The sequence below is a fragment of the Peromyscus maniculatus genome, chromosome 14 (genome assembly GCF_049852395.1).
Source record: "Peromyscus maniculatus bairdii isolate BWxNUB_F1_BW_parent chromosome 14, HU_Pman_BW_mat_3.1, whole genome shotgun sequence".
Classification (NCBI taxonomy): Eukaryota; Metazoa; Chordata; class Mammalia; order Rodentia; family Cricetidae; genus Peromyscus; species Peromyscus maniculatus.
Genome location: NC_134865.1, coordinates 1,082,892 through 1,110,372, shown reverse-complemented (window position 1 = coordinate 1,110,372; position 27,481 = coordinate 1,082,892). Strand labels below are relative to the sequence as shown.

At 42.9% G+C, this 27,481-nt stretch overlaps 1 protein-coding gene across 4 annotated transcripts in view; it reads left to right on the top strand.

Moving 5' to 3' along the window:
- The first annotated feature begins 7,042 nt into the window (after positions 1 to 7,042).
- Atl1 (atlastin GTPase 1) overlaps positions 7,043 to 27,481 on the top strand; it is a 63,362-nt gene continuing 42,923 nt past the window's right edge. For 3 of the 4 annotated variants that reach the window (XM_006985444.4, XM_076550553.1, XM_076550552.1), the window contains exon 1: positions 7,043 to 7,215. In XM_006985444.4, the coding sequence (XP_006985506.1) occupies positions 7,182 to 7,215 (34 nt within the window). In that variant the 5' untranslated portion in view covers positions 7,043 to 7,181. The remainder of the gene's footprint in view (positions 7,216 to 27,481) is intronic. The other variant, XM_016003904.3, reaches the window with a different exon arrangement.

The window sequence follows — 27,481 nt, the reverse complement described above, 5'->3', positions numbered from 1 at the left end:
AGCACATCAGTGAAATGTATCCATCTCAGAGGATGACTTGATGTGCTCAGCTGTCCTGTTTGGATTTTGAAGACAGTGTACTACATTTACTGCTCTGTGGTCCTTTCTCTCGTAACACGTGACTACCAGTTTACATGGGACCTCTAACAACGTAACACCTGGCTGATGACCCGTGCTTTGCCATGCAATGTCCTGATACTTGGCCTTTAGGGCTCAGCAGACCTGATGGTGAACACAAATATGATACGGAGTTTCTTGCAAACCCCAAATGAGAATTGCAGCACTAAGGATGCTACCTAGGCTTCTGGAATATGAACATGCCCAATCTGTGATGACTGCATTACTGAAAGCCGACTCCTGGCTTATTACCAAGCATTTGGTAGATATTTAACACCAGACTATGGGGTACTAAGTGGCTTTGTGACATAAACTGGTCCTTAGGAACTGTGTGTTATCTAGTTTACTGAATTACAAATGCAGGCATCAGAATTTGATTGTTGAACGGAATAGTACATACTGGAAAAACGTGGCACTCTCTGGAAGCACAGGTAAATTTCTAACAAGCTTCCATGGTGTCTGCCCACCCCACACCCCTTTTCTTTTACTTACATATTCTGGCTCAGGGTCATTTAGTGGAGGGAGAACATGTGCAGACCTGGTTTATTAATAGTCAGAATTCTGTGTTAGCACCAATGTGAAGTAGCTTGCTGCTGATTTATGGCCCTGATTCCACAAAGAGGAATGACAGTGAAGAAAGATTCTCCCAGTGGGTGCAACGTTGATAGTACATTTCATTGACCTTTTTGTTAGGAAGGAGAATTGGCCTGAGGTATGAATCAATATTGATTTGTGCACATTAGGTAATACTTTGGTCAGTGACTTAAAAAGAGGATTAAAATTAAGGAAGTTGGTAGATAAGGTATGATGATGGGTGGGTTATTAGAATTACACAGAACGTGAAAATATTTGTGAACTGTATGACCCCCCACCTGAGAATTGCCACCCTGAGAAGTGAGTGATTCTCCAAGGTAGTCTGCCCTAGATGTCAGCCAGCCAGTCTTTCAGCCACTGTAGTGCTTCTTAGTTGCCCCAGATGGCAATAAGAACCTAAGCTAAATAGACTTAACAGTGTGGAAGTCTGTTTGCCAGGTGTAATTCAGTATTGTCACTATGGAGTGTTTAACTGGCTTTAGCAGAGGTCAGTACAGCGACTCCAGTCTGATATTGGTGCCTAGATGAGCCAGCCATCTGATGGTAATCTAATTGTACTAGATGGTTTCTATTTTGATGGGAAGGCCTCCACAGAAACAGACACATACTGCACAGAGTTTGCCTTCCCTGTCCATAAACTCCTTCTGGTGTCATAACCCGGGGGCTCGTAGAACACCTTGTTTCGTCTCCATTTATCACTGTCTTTGGACAAGAAACTGAGTTTGCTAAGAATGCAGTGTGCCAGTACAGTCCTGCCTTTGGAGTTAGGTGCTTGGCCTCGCACCTGTGAGTCAGAAATGGCTAATTTGATATGGGGGGGGGGGGGTTGTCTGCTGACTGAGATGTGGTCTCCATGAAGATATGGCATACAAATTAACCCAGTATTCATATTTTGTCATATGTAACCCATGATCAGAATTCATGGGCTTGTGAACCAAGGATTAGAAGTCTCATTGCTTTTAGATTATTCCTAATAATTGTTGGAGAGTTTTTGTCCTTATAACTTATTATTTGTAATTTTGTCTCTACACGCTGGGCTTAGTTATTGTTCCACAAAGGGAGGAAACTCTATCTGGAGCCCCTTAATACTCTCATTAGCTAGAATAATAATGTTAATGCTCAAGCTAGAACAAGTAGCCTGGATCATATGATGGAAGCCCCAAGGAAAGGATGAAAGAAAGTACAAATCTTGATCTTCCTTTGAAGGTACCATGTTCAGTGCTCGTGTTGTTCCATGAGAGGGGAATACTTTTCCTAGTTAAGCCACTAGAGTTTGTTTTACAGCAGCCCAGTTCACTCCCTAACTAGTATAATCCATGGTATGTTGAGCTGATGAATTAGCCAGGGTCAACCCTGTCTTCAAACAAATTTTCATATGAGAGTAATGTCCTATTTTATTTAAGCCTTTTTGAGATACATGTAAAAGCATGTTGATCGATACAAATGCCTCTTTAAATTTGCTTATTATAGACTCTATAACATAAATGGTATATCATAGACTCTTTAATATGGAGGGAAGCATTAAGTTTGGGCATCAGTGATAGAAAAACTCCTGGCATAGGGAGGACTTTATTTATGATAAGGTAAAATGAATGTGAGAAAGGACCAATAGAAGGAAAATTGAGGATACAGAGTAGAAAACAGGTTATATAAGATGTTAGAGATGCAAAAGCTTTACCTCAGAGTTAATTCATGTTGTAGCATGTATCAGTACTTCTTCCTTATGACATAGTATTCCATCATATGGATAGACTACATTTGTTTACCCATTAGTCATTTGGCATTTGAGTTGTGTCTTATGTAGCTAGTCTTTCTTGTCAGACTTTCTTTGGATCACCAGTCCCCAAATAACAACGCAGAGACTTATTATTAATTATGAAAGCTTGGTCTTTAGCTAAGCTCTTAAAACTTAAATTAACCTGTTTCTACTAATCTACCTTCTACATGGCTTTTTACATCTCTTCCATTCTGTACGTCTGACTCCCTCTGTGTCTCACTGTGTCGCCCACTTTACCAGATTCTGACCCTCTGAGTTCCTCTCTCTGCCCAGAAGTCCTGTCTCTTCTCACCTGCCTAGCTATTGACCATTCAACTCTTTATTAAACCAATCAGGTGCCTTAGGCAGGTGAGGCCAAAGACAGACACATCTTCACACAGTGTAAACAAATATCCCACAACAGTCTTAGTTAGGGTTTTATTCCTGTGAAGAGACACCATGACCATGACAACTCTTATAAAGGAAAACATTTAATTTGGGCTAGGTTACAGTCCAGAGGTTTAGTCCATTGTCATCATGGTGGAAAGCATGGCAGCGTGCAGGCAGACCTGGTGCTGGAGAGGAGCTGAGAGTTCTGCATGGGAATTGGCAGGCAGCAGGGGAAGAGGTGACACTGGGCCTGGCTTGAATATCTGAGACCTCAAAGCCCACCCCACTGACACACTTCTTCCAACAAGGCCACACATCCTAAGAGTGCCACTTTCTATGAGCCTGTGGAGGTGAGTTGCGTCTACTTTTTCATATTATCAACGCTAACATTGCTGTACGAGTCTCTGTGTGGACTGCCACTGTCATTTCTTTGGGATACATACCTAGGCGGAGAATTGCCGAGTCACATAGTCATCCTGTGTTTAGTTTGCGGAAGGACCGGACTCCTTTCTCATGTTGCTGCAGCATTTTATATTTTCACCTGTAGTGTGTGAAGGTGTTAGTTTTCCTACACACTCGTCAGTGCCTTCTATTGCCTCTCTTGGTTATAGTCACTCCAGATGTGAAGTGGTATCATGTGGTTTTGCATTTCTGGAATGAGTGAAAATGTCATCATTTCATGTTCTACTAGCCATTTGGTTCACTTGAGACATATGAAACATCTTAAGTTTAGCTACTTAAAATTTCAGATTATTGTATTTTTATTATGTCATATTACAATTCAGTGTCTCAGAGTTCATTCTATTCTCCCCCTCCTGTATTCTAAACCTTAGGTAACTCTATCTCTGTCATTATGTGCTTTACATCTCTTTAATCCTAGTGTACACATAATTTCTAACCATGTGTGCTAAGCAAACAGAACAACAAAAGAGCGCAATTCTTGTATTTAGTTCCTGTTGGTTTAACTTTTTTTTTTCAGGTTCTCATTATGTAGCTCACTTTGGCCCTGAACTTACTTGTTCAAGACTAGCCTTGGGCTTGAAATCCTCTTTCCTCCCAAGTGTTGGGTTAAGTTGACTCTCTTTATGTTATTGATTAATTTTTACATTTACTTAGTGTTTGTAGGAGAGGATGTATAGAGGTCAGAGGATACGTTGCTGGAGGTAGTTCTTCTCTTCTACCGTGTAGGTTTGAGGACTGAACCCAGGCTGTGAGGCTTGGCAGCAAGCACCTTTCCACCCTGAACCACGTGGATGGCCTCCACTTGTGTTTTAGATGGAGTTTTGCAGCTGGACTTTTGTTCCTTCCACATTGTACTTGATCCTGGCCAAAATGCTAAAAATAATTCCGTCCACAACCTGGTTAGTTCACTTATTTATTTTGGAGACTGTGAAACTGTCGTGGCTGTAAGAGAATTATGTGCACAAGCTATGCGTGGGGAATGTGAGTACCCACAGCCCTTCCTGCCATTTCCATTCTCCTGCTCCTGCCTACCTCCCATCAGCAACCTGTCTCAGTGCCTTCTGAGTTAGTTTTACCATGTCCATTGCATAGATAAATAGAAACATTATTTTATAGCATTTTCTATTTTATGGGAGGTTATATTATTATTTGATCCATCTTCCACTTAAATGGGTGGAAATTAATTTTGACAGTTGATAATGACCAACTGAATTTTTTAAAGACTCATAATAGTGCATTGTGCAGATAGATCACATTTTATTCAACTACTCCTCAATGTGTGGGCAATATTTCCTTGGGGTTTATTAAGTTAATGGTTAAAAAGAAATAACTTTAAACCACATGAAAATAAACATAAAGAGTTATTTGTTATGTTTGTGTGTGGGTTATAACTGTAAAACACCAGAAGCAGGTGAAATGGCTCAGTGGACATCAAATGTTGTGTACATTTGATGACCCGAGTTCAGATCTCTACCGTGTAAAAGCCAAGTATAGCGCTGGTGCCTATAACCCCCGTGCTAGGTAGGGGAGAGACAGCAGGAGCTTTAGCCCTTGCTAACAGCCGGCCTAGGCTAGTTGGTGAGCTCCAGGGCTAATGAGAGACTCCGTCTCGATTGAGTAAGGCAGAGAGTGACAGAGCAGGACCCTGGGCATCCTCCTCTGACCTCTACAAGCGCAAACATCTGCACACATATACATGCACTCGTAAAAAGTAAGGAAGGATGGCAATGAACCGTCTTTAAAGAGTCCATGAATCTATAGTTCTTTTTTGTTGTTGTTGCTGTGACACAACACCATGACGATGCTGGCTAGTTTTATGTCAACTTGTCACAAGCTAGAGTTAACTCAAAGGAGGGAGCCTCAATTGAGAAGATGCCTCCATATGATCTAGCTGTAGGGCATTTTCTTAATTAATGATCAGTGAGGGAGGACCCAGCCCATTGTGTGTGGTGCCATCCTTGGTTCTGGGTTAGTTATATAAGAAAGCAGGCTAAGCAAGCCATAGGGAGCAAGCCAGTAAGCAGCTCCCCTCCATGGCTTCTGCATCAGCTCCTGCCTCTAGGTTCCCACCCTGTTTGAGTTCCTGTCCTGACTTCCTTTGATGAAGAACATTGAGTGATGTGGAAGAGTCAGCCAAATAAACCCTTTCCTCCCCAACCTGCTTTTTGGTCATGGTGTTTCATCGTAACAACAGATACCCTAACTAAGACAATGACCAAGGCAACTTAAAGGAAGGGTTTGTTTTGGGCTTCAGTTCTAGAGGGATAAGGGTCCATTACCATCTAGGCTGGGAAGCATGGCAGCAGGCAGGCAGGGTGGTAGGAATAGCTAAGGCTCACATTTCCAACTGCAAGCATCAAGCAGGCTCTCAGAACCTGCCCTTAGTGACATACTTCCTCCAGCAAGGCCACATCTGGTAAACCTACCGAAACAGTGCCACCAACTGAAGACAGAGCATTCAAATGCTCAAGATACTTGGGAGATACCTCATTCAAACCACCCTAGTGTTGCTCAATATATAAAAGTGTGTGTGTGTGTGTGTGTGTGTGTGTGTGTGTGTATGTGTGTGTGTGTTTGATAGAGAGAGCATCTAACTGTAAAATGTAAAAGAAATTATAGAATTATTTTTAAATTCCCATTTAAAATAATTAATATACATGTCATTCAGACAAGAATACCAGGATTACTGAAATCATTAGGTAAAACGTCCTTGGAGAATAGTTGAAGGCATACTATATGTGCAGTCATTTACCGAAGGTTTTTTTGTGATGTCCAATTTCATAGTATTTACCCATAAATTATTTCACTAAGAGGGAAAATGGCTTCTACGAAAGTGAGGAGTTGTTGTAACATGCCCTAAGTAGAGACCATGGGTCTGGTCATTGAGAGGCTGGCATTGTGTGGATCAGTAGAGTGTGAACAGGACAAACTGAGGAGGTGAATGGGATGGAAGGATCTAGTGGTCAGAGTGTGAAGGGGTGGGTCTACAGGATCCTGACCACACTGAAGTTTGGGCAGAGAGGCAGAGACTTTTTATTTTAAAGTAAGAATATGTTTTAGTATTTGTTGCATTTTCCTTGAAATTTGCTGCAACCTTTATAGCTGCCGAAGCATCCTGTACACCCTGACGATGGAGCGAGCCTGTTTTTCCTTCAGATGTTTGCTGTCAGACTGTATATAACTTCAGACTGTCTTTGCAACTTTGAGATGTTCCATTAGACACTGAGCAGTTACAGATTACAGTTAATCTCTAGCTTACTTTGATCTAAATTAGCCTAATTATAAGACTCAGACTTGCTTAGTGTACATTTACAACAATACAAGGTATCTTCTTTTTAAAATATGACCTTCTAAAATGAAAACTTAAAAGATACCTGGGGGATAATGCAGAGCACTTTAATTTGTCCAGATGTTGCTAGCATGTGTTGGAGCAGCCAGAATAATGATGGTTTATGTGCTTCTGTTTATGTTTAAAAGATAATGCTTTTAAATTCTGTGAGTGTGTGCTGGGGTGCTGTTTATTTGTGTGTGTGTGTGTATGTGTGTGTGTGTGTGTGTGTGTTGAAAAGATTGCGGTATATAGTCTCTCGCTGTCTTCACAGTTTAGGGGTGGGCTAAGGTACAGAGGGTGTGACGCTGGTATTTGTGTGAACTCCAGCTGGTGATGCTGAGCTTGGTTCATCCGCTTTCTCCTCCCTTTTCCTCCCCGGTCCTTCCCACCAGCGCCACAGCAACATCCTCAGAGTCTGAGCGAACTGCGCCCAGAGCGGGCACAGAGCCTCTTACTGCCAGCAACCTGCGGCCCTGGAGACGACCACAAGCGCAGTGACAGCACCTCGCCACCACCAGCCCAAGGACCGCCATGGCCAAGAGCCGCAGGGACAGAAACAGTTGGGGTGAGTAGCAATCGGTAACTTGTGCAGCCTTCAGAGGGTCTGGCCCTGTGTTTTCTGCTGCCGAGCGCCTGCCTCTGCAGACTGCTCACTGCTGCGAGGAATCGCGCTGTCACCAGTGCGGAGCCTGGTGCAGGCCCGGCCTGCGGCTCCTTCCCGTTCCCTGCGAGCTGCCTCCTCCCAGCATTTGGACAGCACCCTATGGACTCTGAGCTCTGGGCTCCGCCCTTGAGATAGGTTAGAAGCTTGGCTCAGAAGGTGGTCTAGAGCTGTGGTTGCGGGCGAAGAGGGGCAAAGGGTCGATCTGGAGCAGGTGGAGCCCCAGTCTGCTCTCTGGAGCAAGGGCTTATTCGGATGCTGGCGGGCTCTGGGCGGGCGGTGGAACAATGAGGCGGAGCGCGCGAGCTAGGACACTGTGCTGCAGACGCGTCTCAGCAGCCTGGGATATGGGGACCCTCCTGAGAGTCCCTAGCACTGCACACTTACTTCAGTTTGGGGTTGGTGGAGGGATGGGGGAGAGGGCGAGCAGAATTGGGGTTTGTAGCCTGCCGCCCAACCCGGATCTATTCAGACTAGCCTCAAGACTGGCTTTGTTCTTCGATTTTTACCTTGTGGAGATACTGGGTTCATGATTCAGCACCGGGCCTAAGGAAGGGCTGGGCCCAGTGGGTTCACGCGCGAGTGGGTGGGCGGTGCTCACGCAGGCTGAACGGAGAGGAGCGCAGCGATGCAGGAGAAACCGCGCCCCGCCCGCTTTGCTGTTCCAGACCAGATCTGGAGGAGTGTGGGCAGGCTGGGCTGCCTTGTCGGGTTGGGCTCCCTATTTCTTGCAGGCACAGTGGCTAGCTCATCAGCATCTTAATTAAAGCCCTATAAACACATTTTATGATCGGAACCAGTGTGGATCTCCAACCACAGACAAGGTGGTGTATAGAGAAATATTGGGTTCTACTGGCCTTGCATTGTTATTGTTTTGAAAGTTCACGCCCACTAGGAGTGCTCCTTGGTGCTCGGTCTCCAGCTCTGTTTCTGCCTCCTAAGAGGATAGATGGACCTTCTAGTTCGTTATTTCTGTTTCCTTTTGTGAAAAGATCATAATGCCTCCTTGCCTCCTGTTGATGTGGTGTGTGCCCCTCCTGTGGGCAAGCTTGCATTTGAGAGAGTACCCTAGAGTCCTGGTTGCTGTGGAGAGGTGGAACAGGCAGGCAGTAGTTGACTAAATTTAAGAGAAGCAATTTCATTTCCCCAGATCACCAAGCCTGAATTTCAATTCCGCAAGCACAGTCTTTGCTTCCTTTGAAAACTTGGGTAAAGGTCTCCAGTGTCCCTTTCCATTCCCGTTCTTGCTCTGGAATAGGAATTTGAACACTATTGACCATTCACGGTGAAGGTGCATATGTTCAACTCTAATTTTTGTCTTGATCCCTGGATTGGATCGTTGACTCCACCCTGCTAGGAGCCAGGCATGTGGCTGTTTATTCTAAGAATTCTTCTTTATTATGCTTTCACTCATTATTCTTCAGTATTTGGTTACAGGTTTCTTGGGTAGCCCACCCCCCATGCCATTCTCAAGTGGGATTTACATAAGAACAAATTGGAAAATTAATAGAAATGAAGGTTCCCACAGCATCCAGCCAGGGGTTTTGAGTCAACAGGCCTGAATTAGGGCCTAGAAATGTGTGTTTTGACTAGTATTGGGGGTGGCAAAGGAACAGACAGTCTGTGATGTTACTTTGAGAAGCAGTCTCTTAGCTCATTTGTGTTTGACAGAATTATCTTCCGAACAGTTTACTCCAAAATTATCAGGACAATATAAACGTAAGTGATAAATTAGGGGGACGTGCCAGAGTCATTATGTGCCCACTGGAAACTCCCATTGAAGATAAACACTGGGATTGTGGAGCGTGTCCTCAGTGTCCTGTGGGAATGCTTCATGACAGGTTTTTACTTGCTATGAAGTATATATAAAATCAATCATTTAGGAATTGTAGTAATAAGAGGTAGACGTTTTAACAAAGCTGTTAAATTCCATTTTATTTACAACGCCTGGTATAGTACTGTGTGTCTAGCACACAGTAGGTATTTAATGATAGCAATAGAGGCTTACATCATTGAAGTAACACCATGTGAGGCAGACACGCTAATCTCCACTTTTTATGTTTAATGCCAGGGTTGGTAAGTGCTAGATGGGCGTGTCCAGCTGTTTCAGATTCTTTGATCTTCACCTCTGTTCCAGGTGAACCACCTCTTTGAGTAGGTGATTCTGTCCACAGTTGCGCAGGACTCCGTGTCCCATGCAAATTCATTTTCATTATCCCGTTTTGTCTTTAGCCTTTTAAATAATTGTGCTTACTATATTTTACAGATGGAAAAAAATGGAAGTCACTGGTAGGATAAATGACTTAGTTAAAAATCGTATATTTTGTGAGTTAGAGAACTGTGGTTAGAAGCTAGAGTTTCTTCTGATTTACCTTTTGTAACGTGGAGTGTTTTTACAAATGAATGAGTTGGGGTATGAGGTCAGGAAAACAGGTTCTCATAAGAAGCAGCAGGTCTCTCTTCTGAGAAATAGTCTGTTGATGCTTAAAGAGCAGTACAGTGGTCCTTCCAGCTAGCTATCATCAGAGATATCATAGAGAAAAAATAATGAGACAAAGTGGATAACCCAGACCTGGGAAATGCAGTGATCCCCAAGGAAAGAACAAGGTGGGCCTTTGCCAGTCTGTACCTAAAAGCTCAGGACCCTGTAGAACTCTGAGATGGTATCTTCACGAGGGGACACTGCCTTTTAGGTCTTGCAGAGACCAGGGAGGCAAAGAGTACAAACACTTGTGTTGTCCACCAGAGTTGGAGGTTGTGTTGAGGATCATACTTGGAGACACCACTGGGAAGCCCAGGGGTGAACAGAACTGAGAATCCACCACCTGAACCCGAATCTGCATGCAGGTAGTTTGAGTATATGTAAGCACTTAAGAGGCAGCTTTTCAAGGGTAAGCATTATTACTGTTTTAATGATGGGAAATCTGAGATTAGAGACCCCAAGGAACTTGCCCGAGGCTCCATGGTTTCTGTGTTCTAGAGCTAGGGTTTAAGTCAGGATTGGTTGTTCCCACAGTCCCTGTATGAGGACTAGCAGCTAGAGCAGATGCCAGCAGCTGTCACAACAAGCTTATCTAGGACTGAGCTGGTGGAAGAGATCAATGCTCTATAAACTCAATCACCTTGGACTAGAAAAGCAGATAAAGTGTGCTAGTGTGGGAGGTAAAGGGGACAGATGAGTATCAGAAACAGTAGCCCAGAAAGCAGTCTTTCTTCAGTGCAGGCTGGAGGACATCTACCCGAAACAGAGCAACAGTGTATACCTTGTTGTTTGTTTATTTCTGTTCATTTAACTTCCTCAAAAACTTGAGATACAATGTAAGAATTTAGTCTTTACAGTTTGACAAAAACTGACAGGACAATAATACCTTACAAAAATGTTTGAAATAAAGTTTTAACTTGGGCTGCCTTGAAACAAAAATTGTCTTAGCTTTACAATAAATATAAGAAATTTCTATTTGTAGAAAAGGCATTTGTGGGAATTTTAGGTTAGGAAGTTTTAGGTTTCTGGTTTTGTATTTGAGGGAAAATTAACAACAATATGGATATAATACAATTATGAGCAGAACTGTGGTAAATGGGCTAATATTGAAGAAGGAAGATATGGAAATTATAATTTAACAAATTTGCTAAGTGTATTCTTGAAGTTTGGGAATGAGAGAACTGAGATTTAAAAAACAGAGTGAATGTGAGTCATCAGACCTGAGGTCCACTGGTACAACCAATAATGAGCATTGAGTGGAGGGTGGGAGAGAAAGTTAGAATTTGAAGTGGACCAAAGAAAATAAAGTAAAGAAGTACTGTGTAATTAGAAAGGATTGTTTGTAGGGTCTTAGATCAAAGACCAGGTCTGGATCCAACTCTAGGTTTTGATCTAGAAGAAGCTTTCAAAGGTGTGACGCAAGGTCCTGATGTCAATCCCATTCCCAGGTTTCAGAGCTGAGATTGTCTCAGAGGACACAGCTGCTTTCTCCCATGTCTACTCTGGTGTGTGGTGTTGGGAATCAGGAAAACCCTGCTGTCTTGGAGCATGTGAGCAGTGTTTGTACAGCACAGAAAAAGATTGGAAAGACATTTTCTTTAGGTCATTCCCACTACTGATGTGGTATAAATGTTTAAGTGAGTTTGCCTTTGTGTGTTTAGGAAATACAGATAATGTCAAAGAAGCTAAAGAACATTCTGGTGAAATGGGTTTAATTAGAGTAGAACAGAGCTGATGTCTCTGGCAGAAAGAGCACATGCCCAGCACCAGGCATTTACCTGGGAGAACTCCGCATGTCAGACCACACATGACAGGGTGTGATGGAGGTTGTGATGGTCGGGATGACTGTGGTCAGTCATACGGGAGGACATGGGAAAGCTGGTGGGTTAGGAGTCACTCAGGACAGAGGTCAGATCTACGTAGGATGCCACACTCTTCTTACTGTAGTCCTAAAGGGTACAGAGTACATTCTAGGTCAGGATCCCACTCTCTTCCAGGCTACTTAAGTGTGAAGTTGACTTTAAAAACTGCCGTCAAGCTGGGCTATTGTTTGTGGTCACTATTGCTTGTTGTCTCCTGTTTAGAAAGGGGTCACGCCTGTTAGTCACTTTTCTTGCCTTCGTGAAAAACCGCCTGCGAACACATCCTAAATAAGAAGAAGGGAGACAGCCCACGAAGATAGGAGGCATGGCCTCAAAACACAAGGTGATCAACAGGAAGCAGGAAGAGCAGACGGGAAGTAGGGCCTCGCTATAAAACCTATGGTCCACTCCCATTGACCCACTTCCTCCAACAAACCTCCCACCTCCTAAAAGTCCACAGCATTGCCACACAGTGCCACCAGTGGGGAGCCACGTGTTCAAACACGTGACCCTGGGAGGGATGTTTTTCTTCAGACCTTGTCCTTATGAAACAAAACCACAAATTCCTAAATTTCTGTTAGGTTCCACATGTACTGTATCTCTCTCTCTCTCTCTCTCTCTCTCTCTCTCTCTCTCTCTCTCTCTCTCTCTCTCTCTCTCACACACACACACACACACACACAAAACATGTGCTGTATGACACACACATTTATATAATATGTGCTGTTTGACACACACACATATATATAACATGTGCTGTATAGTCTCACCTCCTGAATTTTTCTCATTTAACTTGATTCCACTGCTTCTCTTTCCAGATAGTTTTGATATGTGTACACACACACACACCCCATTCATACATATATATGCACACATATATGCACACACATGTACACACATGCACATGCCCATGTACTCACACATGTATGCACAAATGTACGTGCACATATGTAGGCGGAATTTCTCTGTGTTTCAGCAGCCACTCCCCAAATAACCATGCAGGAAATTATTATTAATTATAAATGCTCAGCCAGTAGCTCAGGTCGTTACTAGCTAACACATTTTAAATTAACCCATATTTCTTATCTACCCTCTACCACATGGCGGTACCTTCTTTCCACACAGCACGTTCATCTGTTTTTCTCTGTGTCTGCTTGAGGCTCTTGTCCTCTGTCAGGCTGTCCCACCTACATCTCCTGCCTTGCTACAGGTTAGTCAGCCTTTACTAAACCAATCAGAAGGCACCTTTGTTGCTGGAGAGCTTCTCTCCAGGTTCCACCAAGCCCCGCAGTCCCACAATCCTCGTATAAAATAATCACTCAGACGCTTATATTATTTATAAACTGTGGCCGTGGCAGGCTTCATGCTAACTGTTCTTATATCTTAAATTAACCCATTTCTATAAATCTATACCTTGCCATGTGGCTGGTGGCTTATCAGCATCTTTACATGCTGCTTGTCCTGGCGGTGGCTGCAGTGTCTCTCCCTCCTTCTTCCTGTTTCCCCAATTCTCCTCTCTCCTTGTCCCTCCTACACTTCCTGTCTGGTCACTGGCCATCAGTGTTTTATTTATATAGAGTGATATCCACAGCACACCTTGGCAAAGACACATCTTCACAGTGTACAAAAAGATTATTCCACAGAACACACATTCACATGCACACACGGACACATACACAAGCACTCACAAACACATACACACACAAACATGTATGCACACATGTACACACGCATACACACACACATGCACACACACATGCACACACACATGCACACACGCGCAGACTTAGGTTCTGATACTGAGTTGTTTTGATGATTCCCAGGTTACACCTTTGTCCCCTTATCAATCAAGCTTACCTTTAGTCCAGACTAACTATAAATGAGATCCTGTGCTCACTCGGAAAATGATCCACCCTAAGATATTTCCACTCTTGAAAAGGTTTTTAGGTTTGAAAGCTTTTCTTTACCATAACAATTCATATGAATATCTTTATGAAAAGAGCATATAAAATACACATATTCGGCTTTAAAGTAATGGTGATCCTGTGTCCCTTCCCTCCAGCTGAACTTTATCAGTTTTCCCTCACTCTTCATGTGGCCCTCCTTAGTGGCATCCTCTCCTTCCCCTACAGAGCTGAACACATTTACACACTCCATGTTCTTCTCCTCCGGATAATTTGAATAGTTCCACTAAGTAAATATATGTCCCTCCCTTCTTAAATCAGGAGCCCAATATGTTCCTAAGTGAATAGATGTACCTAAGATTATTTAGTTCTATTTTTTATTTACTTCTTTCTTGTAGTCTTGGGGAGTGAGCTGTGCCCTGTATCAGTTTGGCAAGCACTCTGCCACTGAACTATATTCTCAGTACATTTTTTGCTTTTTATTTTAAGACTGAGTCTCATTAAGTTGCTCAGGCTAACCGTGAACTCACTCTGTAGCTCAGGCTTACTGTCCTCAACATCCTAAGTAGCTAGCGTTATAGGCTTGCACCACCAGGACTGTCTTAGTTTTACACTTAAATTTTTTTTTTTGTTTTTTTGTTTTTTTGAGACAGGGTTTCTCTGTGTAGCTTTGTGCCTTTCCTGGAACTCACTCTGTAGCCCAGGCTGGCCTCGAACTCACAGAGATCCACCTGGCTCTGCCTCCCGAGTGCTGGGATTAAAGGTGTGCGCCACCACTGCCCGGCTTACACTTAAATTTTTTTTGAAATTAAGATATAATTGCATCATTTCCCCTTTCTTCTTTCTGACTCCTCTCATGCATGCCTTCTGTGCTCTCTCAGACTCATGACCTCTATTTCTTTAATTGTTGTTACAAATGTATATAAATGCACATACATTCCTAGCTATGTAAATACATCCTCCTCAGTCCATATAAAGTTACTTGTGTACAGATAATTTCCGCTGACCATTTGGTGTTGGATAGCCAGTTTGGGGGCTCCTCCCTGGGGAAAACTCTGTCTCCTGCTCTCGGCATTCCTTAGTTGCCTGTAGTTCTTTGTCTAGGGTTGAAGCCCCATGAGATCTCCCTCTTCCATGTCTACTGGTATTGCCTTTGTTCAGTTCTTGTTGAGGCAGCCAGGCTGATGAGATTTCATGGGTGTAGCTTCTATGACATTTCTAGGAGATGAAATGTCACAGTGTAATGTAAATGCAATCTAGAGTGTGCACTTTTCCAAAAGCAAAATATTTTGTTCGCCCTGTCTCCTCACGCACTCTTGGTGTCGTAGGGAGTGGTGTAATGTAGCATGCGGCCCCATGATTTTCTCAGCCCGCCTGTGCTGAGTGTGAGCATGAGTTCCTGTGTCTTTACATCACGAGTTCCACTCTATGCCTGCTTGTCCTTTCCCCGTTATGTTTTTTTCATCTTCTTGATTTTCTGAATTCTTTATGTATCTTTTTTGTGCAGATCCTGTTTTGTGATATGACTTTTTATGTTTAAATATCGTCACATTAATCAATATTCCCCTTTATGGTTTGTGATTATTTTTTTAACTTTCTTTTTATTTATTCTTTGTGTCTTTTACATCATGCCTCCCAATCCTTCCCACCTCTCTCCTCCTCCCCAGAATAAAATAAAACAAAATTTAAGATAAAAAAGGGGAGGGGAGGAGAAAGAGAAAGGAAAAATCTTTTTTGTGGAAGCTGCAGTATGATGCAGTAAAGCCACAGAGTAAACCCCTTTATCCATACATTTTGCATGCAGGTGTTCATTGCAAAGAATTATTGGTCTGATTTGAAGACCCTGGTCTCTGCTACACCATTGACTCTGGGCCCTCAATGGAACTCTTCCTGGACATCCTGTTGCTGCCCTGTGTCATGGAGGTCCTGCTGCAGCCCTGGGTCCACAGGACCAACACTCCCTCCAGGGTGGTTGCAGGGTTGGTCAGCCTGCCAGCCCTCCCTTGTCCTCACCACCAGGGTGAGCTCTTCCTACATCATCCTGGCTAGTTCACTCCTTGCAGCAATGAGCAAGGGGCGGGACCAGTTCTGCTTTCACCTACACTTTCAGGGCCAGCTCTACTGTGTTGTCCAGACGAGGTGTAGGGGCCACTCTTCCAAGTGCTGCAGCTGATGAGGGGCAGGGGTAGCTCTCTCACTTTTATGACCTCAGCCAGCTCTTCCACCTGCCTCAGGTATTGATGGGTGGTGTGGGGGGAAGGGCATGGCAGATAAGTGGGGTGTGGCCAGCTGTCCCACTCCCACAGCCTTTGGGCTATCTCACCCGAGCCTATACCAACAGGGTCAGCTCTACTGTGCTGCCCAGGCATGGAGCAGGGCCCACTTTCCTGAGTGCTGCAGCTGGTAAGGGGAAGGTCAGCTCGCGCATCTGTGACAGGCAGTGAGGGGCAAAGGGTCAGGGGGGCATCTTTGCCCCACCCACACCCCTGCATGACAGATTTGTAGTGGGGACATCTCTCTCACACACATACCTTCCAGGCTGACTCACCCACACCTCGCCAGCAGAGCTGGCTCTGCTGTGTTGCCCAGGCGAGGTACAGGGCCTGCTCTCCCGAGTGGTGCTGCTGGTGGGGTCAGAGACAGCTCTCCTGAGTTTATGACCTCAGGGCCAGCTCTCCCACCTGGCTTAGGCGTTGATGGGTACAGGGGCATCCCTCCCCCGCCCATGCCGTCACAGGACAAGTGAGTAATGGGGACAGCTCTCCCATGTTCACAACTTTGGGGCTGGCTCACCCACATCTCATGGTTTGTGATTTTTACAGCATAAGAAATCTTGCCATATCTGAAAGTTTAAACATAGTTTCTTACCTGATTTTAAATGATTGTACTTATTCTTTTCAGGATTTTTTTTATTGTAAAATATACATAACATAGTTTTACCATTTTAAGTGTTTGATTCAGCGACATTAAATGCTCATATTGTGTATCTATCACTACATCCATTTTAAATTCACTGTAAAACTGAAACTCCTCACCTGTTAAGCACACTTCCCCGTCCATTCTCCTCTCAGCCCCTTAAGACCAACATTGGATTTTCTTTCTCTGTGATTTGTGTTTCATATAAATGCAATGTTATAGTATTTATCTTTTTGTAATTGACTTGTTCACTTGATTCTTTTCTATGCTTATTTAGATTTTAGCATATGTCAGAATTCTCTTCCATTGCAAACACAAGTGATGCTTCATTGTGCATATACAGTAAACAAAACAATACATATACAATGTACAAACAAAATATACATCACATTTCGTTTATTCTTCTATCAGTAGATAGGCATTGGGTTGTTTCCATACTTTTGCTATTTGTTGTAAATGTTCTGTAAAAATTGATGTGAAATTTCTTTTTGAGACTTCACGTCTTATATTTTTTCTTTAGGAAAGGATAATCTTGGGCCTTTTATTTTTACAAATTGTAGAATTATCTGGGTGTTGGGGGGGCTCTCATCCTGAGGGCACCACTTCCTTTAGTCTATGTCTCCTTACCCCTTTCAGTACAAACCTTGGCTCCAACATAAATTTTCTGAGGCTCTTTTTCTCTTCAAACTGTATGTTTTCTATTTCTTTTTGCCCTGCTTGCTCTTTTTTATTGTAGATCTGCATAAGAGTGATCGCAAATACCATGTGACATATCAATAGTAGACTGTCTTGAAATCTCTTCTGCCAATAAAATTAGTCTAAAACTTTTCAATATAGTTTGAGGCAGATTTTTAGGACAAGGGCAAAAATTAGCCACATTCTTTGCCAAAACAGCATAAGAGTGGTCTCTAGCCCAGTTGCTAATATTATCCCCCCAACACCTTGAAACCTCTTGAGCTGGGCTGTAGCCAGAGGCTTTTCTGCATCCAGTCTGGTCCTTCAGCCACTTGTAAAATTATCACTCAGAGGCTTATATTAATTATAAATGTTTGGCTGATGCCTCAGGCTTATTACTAGCTAGCTCCTATATCTTAGTTAACCCATTTCAGTCGGCTGGCATGTTGTTCCTTGGGTAGCTGGCTGGCTGGCGTCTCTCTTGACTCTGCCCTTCTTTTTCCCTGTATTCAGTTTGACTTTCCCACCTAGCTATGTTCTATTTTTTCCATAGGCCAAAGCAGCTTTATTCATCAACCAATAAAAGCAACACATATTCGCAGCATAAAAAAGGACATCCCACATCACGGGGCCTCCATAGTCCACACGGCTCTCAGCACTACTATCCTCTAAGTTCCTACTAGCATGTCCCATTAAGTCCCACTTGCCGTGTTCAACCACTTTCCTAATCCAAAGTCCAAAGTTTTCCACATCCCTCCACCAAACAGCATGTTCTCATCCGTCCTAACAATAGCCCACTCCCTGGTACCAACTTCTTAGTTACTGTTCTGTTGCTGTGGAGAGACAGCATGAATGACCAAGGCAGCTTACAGAAGAAAGAGTCTATGAGGGTGAGTCCATGACCATCACGGTGGGGAGCACAGTGGCAGGCAGGCATGGTGCTGGAGCAGTAGCTGAGATCTTAGAGCCTTATCCACAAGAAGGCAGAGGAAGAGCCAATTGTGTGGGCTTTTGAAACTTCAGATGCCACCCCCCAGGGACACACCTCCTCCAACAAGGCCACGGCTCCTACTCTTCCCCAAACAGTTCCACAACTGTGACCAGGTATTCAAATGTAAGCGCCTGTTGGGACCATTGTCATTCAAACCACCACACACGGCTTTCATTTGTTTTGAGTGGATACACAGAAATGTGATTGTTGGATCACTTGGTAATTTTTTGACAAAGTACTATTCTGCTTTACAGCACCTGTATCATTTACACTCTCACTAACAGTGCACTCAAGTTAATCTTTCGACACTTTTTTTACTGTAATTTTCAACATTTTTGGTAATCCTTTTTCATAGGTGTTTTTAATTTCATTTGATGTGTGTGGATATTTTGTCTATATGTATATCTGTACACCACATGCATGTGTGGTGCCTAAGAAGGCCAGAAGATGGTATCAGATTCCATGGTACTGGAGTAACAGGTGGTTGTGAACTACCATGTGGGTGCTGGGAATCGAACCCAGGTTCTCTGGAAGAGCGGTCAGTGTTCTAACTGGAGCCACTTCTCCAGCTCCCACTTTTCTTTTTTGTTTGTTTTGTTTTGTCTTAAGCTGTTCTAAAGACTATGGCTCTTTGCTTTGATTTGCACTAAATTGTAGAATTTCCCCGTCATCTACTAGTTATGTAAGAGTATTATGTAATTGCCAAAAATATGAAAATTAGCTAGTTTTATGTGTGTGTTGAACTTACTAGATTTTTTTAATCCATATATTTCATCAAGTTTAGTTACTATTTTTCAATTGATCTTTCTAATTCCTACAGTGTATTTTCTGGCACATCGGATGGTGTTCTCAGGTTTCTTAGGCTGTATTCACTTTTTAAAATCATCTTTCTTTTTATGTATATATGCATGTATCTGAGTTTGTGTGTGTGTGTGTGTGTGTGTGTGTGTGTGTGTGTGTGTGTGTGTAAGCCAGAGGTTGATGTCAGATGGGTTCCTCAATCACTCTCCATCTCATTAAATTCTATTTATTTATGTATGTATGTATGTATGTATGTATGTATGTATGTATGTATTTATTTATTTTTGATTTTTCCAGACAGGGTTTCTCTGTGTAGCTTTATGCCTTTCCTGGATCTTGCTCTGTAGCCCAGGCTGGCCCTGAACTCACAGAGATCCGCCTGCCTCTGCCTCCCGAGTGCTGGGATTAAAGGCGTGCGCCGCCACCGCCCGGCTTTCCATCTTATTTTTTGAGACAAGGGCCTCTCATGAAACCTGAAGGTCAATCTGGCTGTCAAGACCCAGGCATCCTCTGGTCTCTGCCTCCCATCCCGAGGACATGGCGTTTACCAGTGCATAGGATTTACATGGCTTCGTAGCACATGCTTTATCAACTAAGTCACTCTCAAGACCCCTTTTCTATTTTTGTTCTTTAGACAGAGTAATTAAAAACTGATCTGTTTTCAGTACTTTTTGTTTTTTTCCTTGCTCAAATCTGCTTTTAAACCCTTCCAGTACAATTTTCATTTCACTTGTACTTTCCAGCTATGGAATCTGTTTCCTTTAAGTTTCTTGTCTCTCTACTGACATTTGCGCTGCATTCATTCTACTGTTGAAATAACAATAGCTCTTAGGTTTGCCTGTGTACTTCCTTACCTGAGATTTTACTTTCCATACAGCATTGACTCGCTATATTCCAGCTACAGTGCTCCCGCTAACATTTACTTGACATGCTGCATGTCTGAGGTACCGTGAGAAAGCTTTTAACTCATTCTCCAGCAGACCTGTCATCTTATCTTTCTCTGGGAGGATTGCTGTGTTTTGTTTTGGTTTTCTTTTAAACAAGTCACACTTTCCTGTTTGTGTGCCTTGCGATGTGCTGAGAAGTGGACCTCTAAATCAAATACATGCTAATTATAGAAGTCATATTCAGGCTGTCCCCATGGCTTGCTATTAAAAAAAAAGTTAGCCAGGCGGTGGTGGCACACACCTTTAATCCTAGAACTCAGGAGGCAGAGGCAGGCAGAGCTCTGTGAGTTCAAAGCTAGTGTGGTCTAGAGTGAGTTCCAGGACAGGCAGGGCTACACAGAGAAACCCTGTCTCAGAAAAACAAAAATAAAATAAGATAAAGTAAAATAAATTGTTTTAATTGTTGTGTCAGTGTGAACCACAAACTCAAGGTGCCTCGTGTCTTTCCCGGGTTGCCATCTTTCTTTGAGCATGGGGAGTGGTCACTTTCCCCTGTGTATCCATGGCTTTTGAATGCCCTCTGACTTTGCAGAGGACAGAAGGAGAAACAGGAGGTGGGGTGAGGTAGCAGTCCTTCGAGACCTTTGGAAGCTGTGGTGGTTCAAATGAAAATGGCACCCAGTAGGCCCCTAGTGAGTGGCACCATTAGGAGTGTTAGGGTCTGTGAAACCAGAAATTACCCACCAGGAAGACCAAGTTCGAGCAAACAAAATTTATCGAAAAGGCTGATATATCAGGGAGGCGGCTGGTGTCAGGATGCAGACTGTGGGGACCTGCCCCACCGGGAACTTGGGTCACCTGTGAAGAGGTGGCCTGGAACCGAGGAAAGGCAAGTGCAAGCCGCTCACCACCACACACACCCCCCCCACACACCCCCCCCACCCCCCCCCCACCCCCGTTTCCCAGCCTCCCTCTTACCAGGAGACAATCAGCCACAGTGTGGAGTCAAGTCAAGCAAGAACTCAAGTCAAGCAAGAACTCCTTTATTGATAGGCAGTAAGCTTTCTTTTATACCAGAAAACCTCAGAACCCTGGGGGGGATGAAGGAACCAACCAATCATTTTAAAGGTCACCCTATTTACAAGATGTTTATGCCCTGACACTGTCTCTTGTTTTTAGTATCTTATCTTAGCATAAATAACTTGAGCTAACTTCCTTTCTCACCATTTGTATCCACTCTCTGCGTAAACACCTTAAAGCTTCAGCTCTATCTGAATTTCTCTCGGCACCCTCTTTGCAGCCCATGTATGCCCCGCAGCAGACTGAGTCCTCAAGGCATGGGAGAGCAAGCACTTTAAAGGAAAAATCTGCAAATCTTAACAGAACATGGGGGACACGGTTAGGGACTTTCCAGGGTGGCGGACCCCAGCCTATTAGGGAGCCTCTGGGCTTTGTGATTCTACCCCAGCTTAGAGCCATCCACTCAGGAGAGAGTGGAGCTTTTGTGGTTAGGCTGTTTCCTGGGCATTTGGGGTCAAGCCATTTCCTAGAAATCTGGGATAAAAAAGTTTTAGGGGGTAGTCATTTCCCTCTGTTGAGGCGGTGGTCTAGGTGAAAATGGAGTCCCTCTTGCTAAGTTGGACTGAACAGGAGGTGTGGCTTTGTAAGAGTAGCTGTGGCCTTGTTGGAGGAAGAATTTCACTAGTGGGTGGGTTTTAAGGTTTCAGATGCTCCAGCCAGGCCCAGGTGTGGCACTCTCTTCCTACTGCCTGCCAATCCAGATGTAGATCACTCAGCTACCTCTCCAGCACAATGTCTGCCTGCATGCTGCCATGCTTCTCACCGTGATAATGGACTAAACATCTGATCTGTAAGCCAGCCCCACTTAAATGTTTTCCTTTATAAGAGTTTCTGTGGACTGGGCGGTGCCTTTAATCCCAGCTCTCAGGAGGCAGAGGCAGGTGGATCTCTGCGAGTTCGAGACCAGCCTGAGCTACAAAGTGAGTTCTAGGACAGCCACGGCGGTTATACAGAGAAACGCTGTTTTGAGAAAGTTAAAAAAAAAAAAAAAAAAAGATTTGCCATGGTCATGATGTTTTTTTCACAGATAGAAACCCCAACTAAGACAGAAGTCTACATGAGCCACAGTGAGAGAGCTTTCAACAGCAGCTTCCTGCTTGTGGGTACCCTTCCATGATCAAAGCTACACTTAACAGTGAGAATATAGATACCAAATTTTGGAGAACAAAGTCCTTGTTGTCCATCCTGGTTCTAACCTGCACACACACTCTTCCAGGAAATGGGGCTGGGAGTAGGGTATGAGATGGATACCTGCTTCTGAGCGAAGAGCTAACAGTGACTGAAATTAACTGCAGTTGACTGCCAGGCTTGTTCCTCAACTTTGCATGCCTTCGGGAGACCCCAGTGTTCCCAAAATTCTCCCCACTCTTCTCCTTGTTCTACTACAAAAGGTCAAGGCCTTTCTTTCTTTCTTTCTTTCCTCCTTTCTTTCTTTCTTTCTTTCTTTCTTTCTTTCTTTCTTTCTTTCTTTCTTTCTTTCTTTCTTTCTCTCTCTCTCTCTCTCTCTCTCTCTCTCTCTCTCTCTTTCTCTCTCTCTCTCTCTCTCTCTCTCTCTTTCTTTCTTTCTTTCTTCCTTCTCTCTCTGTTTCTCTCTCCCCCTCCCTCCCTCCCTCCTTTCCTACCCTCTCTCCTTCCCTCCCACCCTCTCTTCTTTCTTCTCTCCTCCCTCCTTCCTTCCCTTCTTTTTTCTAATTTTCTATTCTTGCCAGGCCATGGTGGCACACACCTTTAAACCCAGCACTTGGGAAGCAGAGGCAGGTGGATCTCTGTGAATTCGAGTCCAGCCTGGTCTGCAGAGTGAGTTCTAGGACATCCAGGATTACACAAAGAAACTCTGTCTCAAAAAAACCAAATAAATAAATAAACAAACAAGCAAACAGATAAATAAATAAATGTTTTCCTGTTCTCTTTATTTTGTATGTGTGCTTGGGGAGGGAGAGATGGTATTAAGGATTCAGCGTAGGGTGTTGCACATTCTAGGCAAGTGTTCTACTACTGAGCTATGTCCTAAACCCTTATTTATTTATTCTTCTCTCATATATTATATCCCGACTGCAGTTTCCCCTCCCTCCTCTCCTCCCAGGCCCTCCCCACTACCTTCCTTCCCCCCAGATCCACTTCTCTATTTCCCTTCAGAAAAGGGTGGGCCTCCTAGGGATTGTCCTTGTCTTTTAATTATAGTTTTAAAAATAATCACTGAATATTGAACACGAGCAGATTTGCTAATGAATAATTTTTGTCATGCATTCAAACAATATGATTTTTCTTTAATTTATTAGGATGTTTCAGTACATTACTGAATCTCTATTAAAGTCATCTGTTGACCCTACAATAAAGCTAGGCTACTCAGTGTTACCTTTTGAAATACATTGCTGAGCTTGTTAATCCTTTGGTTAAGATATTTACAAACAAGTTTATAGTAAATTTCTTTCCTTGTACTTTCTTTATTTGACTTTAGTATTAAAATGTCAAGATTATATTAAGATTATAAAATGAGTAGAAGCTATTTATTTTTCTATTATTTGTATCAGTTAATATAAGATAATGACCCAGTTCCAGGAAACTAGTCTATTAAATCACCCTAAACTGCTGTCTCTAAAATAAGATTTTGAACTGTTGATCCAATTTCTGCATTGGTTTTAGAGCAATTAGTGCTTTCTGTTTCTCCTAGAGTCACTTCTAGTAATTCATACCTTTCTTAGAACCTGTCCATTTATTCACACAGTGCAATTGCTCTTGGTTTCTATTATTTTTCTTGGTTTAAATTCCTTTTTAAAAATTTGTGTGTCTTTTATCTCTAATTATTCAGTGTCTTTTTTTCTACTGTATTTACCTAATTTCTGTGCATCTCTTACTTTTTTATACATATTCTTTTATTCTTTATTAACTTGAAAAATGTAAGATACACCCAAATTGTCCATTACATATATACATATATACATATATATATATATTAGTATATCTATATAGATATATATGGCTATCTATTTTCTCTAAGTGGTAATTTTGTTTCTAATATATGTTGATGTAATTTATTCTCATTGGGTTTTAATTAACTATCCACAATAGTATAGACTTTCCTAAATTTCACCTTATTAACTGTGTGCTTGAGTTATTCTAGTCAGAATGTATGTTGTGTAGCTGCAATGCCTTCTGTGGTAACAGAGACGTTCCATACCTGCAGTGGTCCAGTGTGAGCAGACATAGGCCAGTGTGGCTGTTGAACATGTTAAACAGGGCAGACAATAGTGAGGAACCAAATATTTAACTCAGTTAAGTTTAATTCTGTAAAGTTAAATAGTCACATGTGAAGTATTCTTGCTACCAAATACCCACCATTTGAATTGTTTTTATGTTTAGATTTTATTATTATTTTTTTTTTTTTACATTTTGTGTGTTTGAATCTTTGCCCGAATGCATGTCTGTGCACTACATGCATGAAGTACCTGCAGAAGTCAGAAGAGAGTGTCAGATCCTCTGGGCCTGGAGTCACAGATGGTTGTGAGCTGCTCTGTGGGTTTTGGGAATGGAACCCAGGTCCTCTTCAGCACCCGGTGCCCTGAACTGCTGAGCTGTGACTTCCAATGACTGTATATTTCACATAAAATACCTGTGCCACAATTTATTTACAATATCCCCCAATTAGACCTTTAGATTATTTCTGATTTGTCACCATATAAATAATGTTGTTATGAATCTGTTATAAATACATGTGCTTAGTTCTGATGATTTCCTTAGGATAGATCCAGGAAATGGAGTTGTTTGGGGCAGAAATTATATGCATTTTTAATTTTTCATTAATTCCAACACCAAGTGTATATATAATGTGTATATATGTGCATGTGAGAACACACACACACACACACACACACACACACACACACACACACTTACCAGAAAGGTTTATTTCTTTTCTTTTTTTTTTTTTTTTTGTTTTTTTGTTTTTTAAGACAGGGATCCTCTGTGTAGCTTTGTGCCTTTCCTGGAACTCGCTTTGGAGACCAGGCTGGCCTCGAACTCACAGAGATCTGCCTGCCTCTGCCTCCCGAGTGCTGGCCTTAAAGGCGTGCGCCGCCGCCGCCGCCGCCGCCGCCGCCGCCACCACCACCACCCGGCTCTTTTTTTTTCCTTTGTTTTTTGAGACAGGGTTTCTCTGTGTAACAGCTCTGGCTGTCCTGGAACTCACTCTGTAGACCAGGCTGGCTTTGAAGGTTTATTTCTTTTTAACTAATGTGTCTTTGCTTGGAAGACGGAGGTTTTCCCTGTATCCCTGTCAGGAATTTGAACTTCCTTTGCATTAGTTTCTTTCTTTTTCTGTTGAGGTATGTATACACACAGTGCTCTCAGAGTGAAGTCACAGGCAAGCAAACACATAGAGATTTGTGGTTGCTGACAGATTTGGGATGATGTATGGAATTTTGCTTCCAAATAAAAATAAATCAAAACCCTGCTAAGTGGTTTCCTTATTCTTTCCCAGGCTCCGAGGCTGCAGGATTGGCATTGCCGCTTTGAGTGCTGTTCCTCAGCTGCATCTGCAGCAGCAGCAGCAGTACCTAATCGCTATGCATCAGTGCTTTGAGACGCGCCTAGTACGCCATCTCTTTCTAGCCCAGGACTCTGCTCCTGCTCTGCGATTCCTCTTCATGAATTAACCTTCTGTTGTGTCTCCTTAGCTCCCCCAGGCTCTCTGTGGAACGCTGTTACTTTGGAGACATTCTCAGCATTTAAACAGACAGAGGGTCCTTCACTAGAAATTCAGGTTCTATCATTAGACTTCAAAGAAAAGTAACAGTCCCTTTACATTTTTGTTGCCAAGATACAGTTTCCTAGGCACCATGTATTTTCTCTAAAATATTTCTAGCAAACTCAGAGCTGGTTATCTCTCCTGGTTTAATATTTGTTGAACAGATAGAATATAGTTTTTTTTTTCTTTACAAAGTTTAAGTTAAGAAAATTAGTAACACATTCTGATAGTATTTCTGTTATATAATAATGATTATTTGCTCTGTTTGTTCTAATTTTTTTAAATTTCTCTTTCTGCATATCAAAATTCAATAACTGAGTACCAGCTTATGGTGGCTTAGAAATATCACATAAGATTAGAATTTCTCAGCCGGGCGGTGGTGGCGCACGCCTTTAATCCCAGCACTCGGGAGGCAGAGGCAGGCGGATCTCTGTGAGTTCGAGGCCAGCCCGGACTACCAAGTGAGTTCCAGGAAAGGCGCAAAGCTACACAGAGAAACCCTGTCTCGAAAAACCAAAAAAAAAAAAAAAAAAAAAAAAAGATTAGAATTTCTCTGCTTAGAATACAAAATCCAGTATGCAAAAACTTGAAAGAACATGTTTGTTTCTGTGTCCGTTTTCTGTTGCTGTGACAGAAAACCTGAGACTGGATGATTTTTTTGAAGAAAAGAGATTTATTGTGACTCAGTCTCTTAAGGTGGGTAAGCACATGGTCACATGGCTCGTGTCTAATGAGTGTCCTAACATGACAGAAAACTGAAGGGCAAGGGGCTGTCCAGAGAGACAGCATGTCGGGGCAGCTTCACTCTTCTTTCCTATTTTGATCAACTCTCATTCCTTCCTTCCATTTTCTCCCCTTTCTACCCCTCAGCCCTTTTCCCCCACAGCGTCATGTGCTCTGTTTTTAAACCTACCAAGTCCATTTAGGGTGCCTGTATGTGCATGGGTAAGGACCATCTGTTGGAATGTGGGTGGCCTCTCAGAGCCCACATCTCTAAAGAGAACCGGCTCTCCATCTCCCAGCAGCCATCATTTGCCAGTAGATCCTCAGCTAGTAATGGGACTTCATGAGTCCCCGCCCCCATCCATGCTGGGACCCTGCTGACTTATCTGGTGCAGGTCTTGTCCGTGCAGTCACGGCTGCTGTGAGTACAGCGTGCACGGACCCTGCTGTGTCTGGCAGATACTGCTTGCTGCATCCAGCTCTTATAATCCTCCTTGCCTCTCTGCTGTAACCTGAGCCCAGTGTGCTATAGATGTCCCATTTAGAGCTAAGAACTCTGTAATGTCTCATTCTCTGAGTAATGACCAGTTGTGGGTCTCTGGATTAATTACCATCTACTGCAAAAAGAAGTTTCTCTGATGAGGATTGAAATAGGCACTGATTTTTGGATATAAAGGTAAGAACTTAAGGCACAGTTTATTACTTTGTGCATTTAGCAGAGGAATAATAAGTTCTCCGCTAAGCCAGGCACAGGTTTGGTTCAGTCACTAGTACCAGATCTGGGTTCCATCTGGAGTGGGCGTCACATCTAATCAGAAAAAGTGGCTGGTTGCTCCTATAACATTCATGCCACTGTTGCACCAGTGAGAAACTATTGCCTGGTGGTTATTGTAGCTCACACAGTTCACAGCTAGCTAAGACTCTTGATTACTTTGCTTCCCTGTTAGTGTACATAGAACCTTCCAGCTCTATGAAAGCTAACCAGTAGGGATGAAGATTCCAGGTTGGTACCAGCTTGATTTCTTTACAACTTATGACTCAAGTATGTGGTGATTTCAGTAATAATGGCTTACCATTAACTTCTGTAGAGTAGATAATGGAACAG